Source organism: Scleropages formosus, chromosome 16 (genome assembly GCF_900964775.1).
Source record: "Scleropages formosus chromosome 16, fSclFor1.1, whole genome shotgun sequence".
Classification (NCBI taxonomy): Eukaryota; Metazoa; Chordata; class Actinopteri; order Osteoglossiformes; family Osteoglossidae; genus Scleropages; species Scleropages formosus.
In genome coordinates this window covers 3436965-3443931 of record NC_041821.1, presented here as the reverse complement: position 1 = coordinate 3443931, position 6967 = coordinate 3436965, and the positions used below count along the sequence as shown (strand labels likewise).

The following is a 6967-nucleotide window of genomic DNA, read 5'->3' as shown; positions in this document are numbered from 1 at the left end:
AAATCAGTGCAGTTTAGAGGAAACCACTTTACATTTACATTTACATTTATTAATTTAGCAGACGCTTTTGTCCAAAGCAACGTACATCTCAGCAAAAGCACAATTTATGCATTACATTGAGAGAAGGAGACATAGCTGCAGACATGAAAGTCTCAAGCAAACCTATTTTGTTCCCTACCACTTGCTGCAGCGAGGTTCATTGTTCAAGCAGGTGCATAAAACACAGGATAGACAAATCCTGATACCCTCCTACCATTTTTTTTTTTTGTAAAATAATATTAAGATACACAAGCAAGCAAATACAATGCCAGAGTAGTGGCTGATAAAAGGCTTTATCTGGTGATGCTCACGAAGTTACGGTGCATGAAAATTTACACCGTACATGAGAAGTACTTTAGCAGGATAATCAGTAAAAGAGCAACTGACCTACCGTCTGACAGCCAGGAGGAGGCGCTCATGTCACTGATCGCTGACTGGCTGCTGACCAGAGGTCAGTTTGAGTGGTTAAGCTGCTTCTCCTTAACAGGGTGTTTTGGGGCAAATGAGGAGTGTAGATCATCGGGAATCATGTTGCTGGAGGCCTTCTTTCTGGTGTGTGTGTGAGTGTGTATGTGTGGTTCTGGTTCACCATTCCTCTGCATGTGCAGAGCTCTGCCATAAGCTGGGAACTATACGCTTCCTTGACCTTTTCCCTCTTCCCATCTAATTTATCAGATGTTTCCTGTGGCTCCTTTAGTGACACAGTGGACTGGGTGAGAGATTAAGACCTGGCTCAGCATGATCCTGGTTAGTCTCCCCGCTGCATTGTGGGTAATAAGTAGCAGTAATTTGGTATCAGTCAATCAGATGGAGAAGCACAATCATCACAGAGGTCCTTCATATGTTGCACAGGACAGATGATTCCACCTTCAGCCACATTTCCATATAGTGTCACCAGCAGTGAATGGGTTCACATTTTTGGACACTTTTCTCCAAATCAACTTGTAATCGTCGTCTGGCTGAACAGGACTTATCCAGGCAGGAGCAGGATGCCCAATTACACATTTAACTGCAGGACAAATGTTTGATTTTGTGCACAAACTCATTGGCAAACATTCAAGGTCCGAAAGTCGAGGTTTATAATGAGGAGGCTGCAATAGGGAACCAGTTGCTGTACCTTTGATTAAGATGCTCAGTTAAAGGAAAATGTACAGGAAGATGGTGTGAAGCTGTTAGATGTGTATAACAGATACACACACACTGAAACCGTTCATCCCAAGTGGGGTCGTGATGAACCAGGGCCTAACCCGACAACAGATGGCGCAAGACTAGAGGGGGAGGGGACGCACCCAGGATGGGATGCCAGTCTGTTGCAAGGCACCCCAAGCAGGACTCGAACCCCAGACCCACCAGAAAGCAGAACCTGGCCAAGCCTGCTGCGCTACTACACCCCCCGGGTGTATAACAGCTCAAGGGTAAAGACACTAACTACACACCCCATGCACAGGCCCGTATGCTGCACTTCCTATTCCTGTTATGAACTCGGTACACTAGCTCCTCAACTTGCAAACACAACTGAGACTGGAAGTCTGTCTGTAACTTGATTTGTTCTTTTCTTCAAAGTCACTTTTACCTCTAAGTTATGAACAGTAAGAAGTTAATAATACATTTCTTTACAGGTGAGATACTGTAAAAACCCAAGACATAGCTGTAACACATAAAAAAAAATTCAAACACTTCCATCCATCAATCTGTGGTGAATAATCGACTTATCTGTGCAGGGTCGCAGTGGTCAAGAGCCTATCCTGGAAACATAGGGTGTGAGACTGAGGAGGGACTGTGATTCCACTGCAATGTAACAGTTTTATTTTATTAATTAATTTTAAGCTACATTAACAGTGAAACTCGTTTCAAATGACTGACAATAAAAAACACACCATCTCCACAACCTCACGTACAGTCCCGGTTACTGATGTCTTCATCACATAGTCACGTGAATTATCCATCAGCGTGTGGCCTCCCTCAACTTTCCTTGACTACATAATCAATAATATATATCACACGCACACATTTTTGGAACCGCTTGTCCCATACGGGGTCACGGGGAACCGGAGCCTAACCCGGCAACTCGGCATAAGGCCGGAGGGGGAGGGGACACACCCAGGACGGGACGCCAGTCCGTTGCAAGGCACCCCAAGCGGGACTCGAACCCTAGGCCCACCGGAGAGCAGGACCTGGTCCAACCCACTGCGCCACCACGCCCCCTAAGATGTTCTGTAAAGCATCTGTAAAAATTTTGGGTATACTCCTTAAGTTAAATTGAAAACTTGTGAATCTATGTGAAACTTTTCATCTGAACATTTTTATTCACTTTGCCCGACATTAAAACTTTCAACAAATTTAAAATGACCAAAAGTAAAATGTCGTTTTTTTCCACAAAGTCCTGTTCCGCATCGACCGTTGACCGATTAATCCGTCGAACGCTTGCAATGTTCCTCATCTTCTTATTGATCGTCAGCACTCGGGAGCGACAGAGAGTAGCTGTAAAAACTATAGAAGTGAGTTGACGGAAAACAATCCAACACTTGCGTTTCTATTGTGTCTGAGTGTGCGATACTGCCACCTAAAGGTGGCACAAGGAAACGCAGGTAGCTTTCGTTCCACCGCTAACAGAAATGCTGAGGAATACGCAAGTGAATAAACAACCCGGAAAATTTGTAACTCGAACTTTCGTAAAACAGGGAGCTGGTGTAAAACTCATTTATACTGATTTTCAGTGTTCAGTGCACGAAAGAAAGAGTCAGAGACTACGTGAATTATTAACAAGTACACAAGTGTTTCTTTAATCGTTTATTTACGCAAGCAGTTTGTTCCTACAGTTCAAAAAAAGCAAGCGTCAAGCTCTTGGCACATGTATGTACAAAACAAGTCGATTTTACAGCCGCTATGAAGCATTCTTCGTGAAAGTACAAAAAAGACTAATACGAGGAGGAAGCCGAACGCATCGTCAGGTTAATACCGAATACGTAACATCATTACACGTATCAGTTCGGACGTGGTTTTAAAATCATCACAAAACTATATAGACACAACTCAAACCACTACAACCTAGTAGGATACTTAGCATAATACTGTTAGCATAGGAGCCATAATACTGCACACATATTGAAAATGGGTTGACCCTGCAGGACAGTCAGTGTAAAAAAAGAGAGGGAAAAGGAATATTCAGTAAATCTATTTATCATTTAATGCATAACCATGCCACATGTAACACCTAGATTCACAGTCTTACCTAATACAAGTTCTGTTAGAAAACAATGCTGCATGACTAGTAACGGAGGCCTGGAGACGGGCCCCCGAGCAGAGCGGAAATGCACTTCATAACACCAAGAAGTAGCTCACGATGGTCCAATAAGTGCACGAAAACGAGCTTTTTCCGAAAACACCGACCAAAAAAAGAGGTGTTGTCAGGCAAACGAAACGATGGGATGCCGCGCTGCCCTTATAGAGCGGTTCGAGTCGGCAAGACGAGATCCGAAACATCGAGTTTGGTCCATAGTTGAGAGGACTGTATATATATATATATTAATATATATTTGTAATATTTCAAAATGACATTTAATGTCGTTTCCTCTCAAATGGGATGTTCGCCGTTGCACTGGGAGAAAAAATTTATGTAAAACAGCACCGTCGCTCGCCCATCACCTGCTTTTTAATCTTTAAAAAATAAAATCTGGTTCAATGAACGATTCACCACGGCAAGAACTTTAACCCCTCATATGCAATGACCTGAAATCTAAGGTTTGACAAATACGTATATATTTATAGAGATATATATATATACAGTGCAGAGTACTGAAAAATTAACCTTTGTTCTGTTGAGCGATTGCATTTTAAAAAGTTAGTTTTAAACAAACAGAAAAATAGTGTGAATGTTATTTGCATGTAATTAAACCTTTAACAAAAACAAAGCTAAAAAAATGTAATAAAGATGCTATTGGCATGTGATTATATGGCTTGTGATGCATGAGTGTCACCTAAAGACTGTCTAATGTGAAACGTAGGCCAAAGCGTAGTAAAAATTAAACAGCCCCGAAACCCCCCGCCCCCGAAGAACCTTCCTCATCCTATAAGATTGTTCCCTTTAGTTTCATAAACACTAATATTACCAATATTACGATAAAACGCACATATTGAGCACTAACGCTGCAGAGCCTGGAAACAAACGGCAACCGCTCCCGATATTTCATCGAAGCTACACTATTGATCGTACAGAAAAAGTCACCTCCGGGTAATTTTTAACGTCCAGCCCAACACCGCGGCATTCGCAAGACTACAACCTGTACATTTTTTTTTTATTAAAATTGTTGCTATGAAAGTGTTGAGCAAATTATAAAAGTTTGGTCACATTTTGGTCATGTAATAAAAAAAGAAGTTTTTTTTTTTCTTTTTTTTTTCGCGAGCCTCTGCAGGATGAGAAGTTTTAAGGACGGCACGGATCCGTTTGTCCGAAGGTCAACGAGGTGAAGCGCACCCTTCCCTTGTCCCATCCCAGACAAAGAGAAATAAATATTACCAGCAACGGCCGACGGCGTCTCGGATAAAATGGTAAAATCAATGGCAGATTCGATTAGGACGGCAAGTCGCTTAAAAAAACTAACAGCTAACTAACTGTCTCTGGAGTAAATTGAAAAGAGAAGAAGTAGAAGAGGAGAAACTCAGTCCCAGAAAGAGGCAAAGGGTTGTGCTCAGGAACGTTGCTAGGGAGACGCACGCGCGCGTCCCCCTGACTACCTTGCTGCGACACCCCCCCCGTACGCTCGGACCCTGCCCCGCCCACCGCCCCGCCCTCCCAGACCTCAGCAGGAGCCAGACACGCGTCGGCGACACGCGAACGCGCCCGTTTTATGTGTAGGCGTTGAGGCGCTCTTTGGAGCGGGTGGAGTGGATGTCGTGGAGCTCCTGCTCCTCCTTGGACTTGATGTCCTCGTACTTCTGCATGCGGCACGCGTCCTTCACGTAAGCCCAGTTGGCTGAGAGCACCATGAGGTAGTGGACCTGCAGGAGACAGGGGTCGCGGCCTGTTAGTAGGGAGGCGGGACCGTTAGCTGCGCCTTTTCTCCGCCGGCATTGAAGACACGTGCATGTTATTAGCCTGCCTTCACGTTAACTTTTCTTAACTAAACACAACTATTAGTGTATTACCCCCATGTGTTGGGCGCGGCGACTGCGCGGAGGTCAGAGGTCAGCTGGAAATCACTGCAGGGTAGTTATGGAGTAGGGTGTCTGGAGTTATGAAAATGTTTCAGACAAAACAGGTTCGGTTTTAATTCTGTTATTATTATTATTATTATTATTATTATTATAAGTGATGTTTTTGAGCGTGTTTAAGTGCTGTTTAAATAGGCTTAATCAGTGGCGGCCCCACGGTGTGGAGCGGTGGCACAAAGGAGCGTTCTTTAGAATCTCGTGCAGTATTTCCCCAGACTGTGCGCCTTCACCGTAGCGAAGTTACAGATGAGAACGGAAACTCCCATCACCTGGTCAACGAGAGACGACAGAAGACAAAGACGGTGACGTGCAATGACTCCTGTCTCATATCACAGTTTCTTAGCGCCATTTATTATACATCATACATCCATCTGCGGTCTAGCAGAGGACTCGATGAGAAAATATCATTTTCACTCCAGCACTTATTTCAAATTCAGTCACTGTAACCCTTCTTAGCTGTTCATGCAAAGGCCACACCTTCTTAAAAATACCACCCACTTGCAATACCACTCACAGCCATATAGGGGCGCTCATGTTCTTAATCCAAACTCTAAATGGAACTGCGAGTGATGTAATTAATTAAAAAAACACTGTCCCACTTAGTAATTTATTACATAAATATAAATATTTAACTATACTTCACACGATCATAACAGTGTGTATGAATCAATAACGCAGAATAACGTGTTATTTAAACGCACCGTGTCACGGATCACCGATGTTAAATCGTGCCAAGAAATGTGATTTATTATCCATTCATGACGGTGTCTGGCACATTTTAAATCACATTCTGCACACTCCCAGCTGATGCAGGGCTTCGCACCCATGATGACGATTTCTCGGATAGACCAGCGGTACGGCGTGGCCTCATGGGAGCGTGCTGGTTGGGCACAGACATGCTTATACGCCCATTTTCGTCTCCCTTCATTCTGAAAATAAATCACTTCTCAGCCCTGATTTTGCTCAAGGCAAACTGGTTCTCCAATGGCGATTAAAATTAATGTACCGTAACAGCTTTTTACATAATTAAAATATTTGGTCACAATTTAGCTGCTCTCTCTAGAAATCATTTCCAAAAAGAGTGTTTTTCCCATATCCAGTGCACTATGCCACATGGAAACATGCTGATAGGCTGCTGAGCCATGCCTAAGTGATGCCTCTACTACTATGTGCTCGCTGCACTGTGTCTTTACAGCCAAGTACCACGTTTACTTAATTAGTCTGAAGGTGGCGTTACAGAGGGAGCTGTCACTAAATTTGGAGCCCTCATCCTCGCCTCCGAACATGTTTCCCTGAAGTCACTTAATGTCGCTCTAAACAGACTCCTTTCGTCGCCCAGTTTCCATGGCAACGCTGAGCAGCACAGCCTCTGCAAAACGCGTGCGTCTCCAAGGAGCGAGAGGCCGTTCTCAGTTCCGCTGCGTCGGTGCACTCTTGCGCTGGACGGCCTTTCACTATAGTACAAACCCCTCCGAATCTGATGTTACCCAACTGCTTGCGGCGGAATTCATTTCAGACATTCACGTTATATGATACATTTTCAGACGCTGTAAATGCACTGCTGAAGGACATCACATGTGACACTATTCCACTGAGATGGGGGTGGAGTGTCGGCGCTCACCATCGCGATGACGGCGGCCCCCGCCCCAGCCAAGGCGCAGATGAACAGGTGGAACGTCAAGTCCAGCTGCAGGACGTTCAAGAAAAGGACACGTGG

General features: G+C 44.2%; 1 protein-coding gene across 3 annotated transcripts in view; it reads right to left on the bottom strand.

Annotated features, from left to right (window-relative positions):
• Positions 1 to 2798: 2798 nt before the first annotated feature.
• gpm6ab (glycoprotein M6Ab) overlaps positions 2799 to 6967 on the bottom strand; it is a 45412-nt gene continuing 41243 nt past the window's right edge. For 2 of the 3 annotated variants that reach the window (XM_018735924.2, XM_018735923.2), the window contains exons 6-7: positions 6872 to 6937; positions 2799 to 5037 (exon numbers count right to left, since the gene is read on the bottom strand). In XM_018735924.2, the coding sequence (XP_018591440.1) occupies positions 4885 to 5037; positions 6872 to 6937 (219 nt within the window). In that variant the 3' untranslated portion in view covers positions 2799 to 4884. The other variant, XM_018735925.2, reaches the window with a different exon arrangement.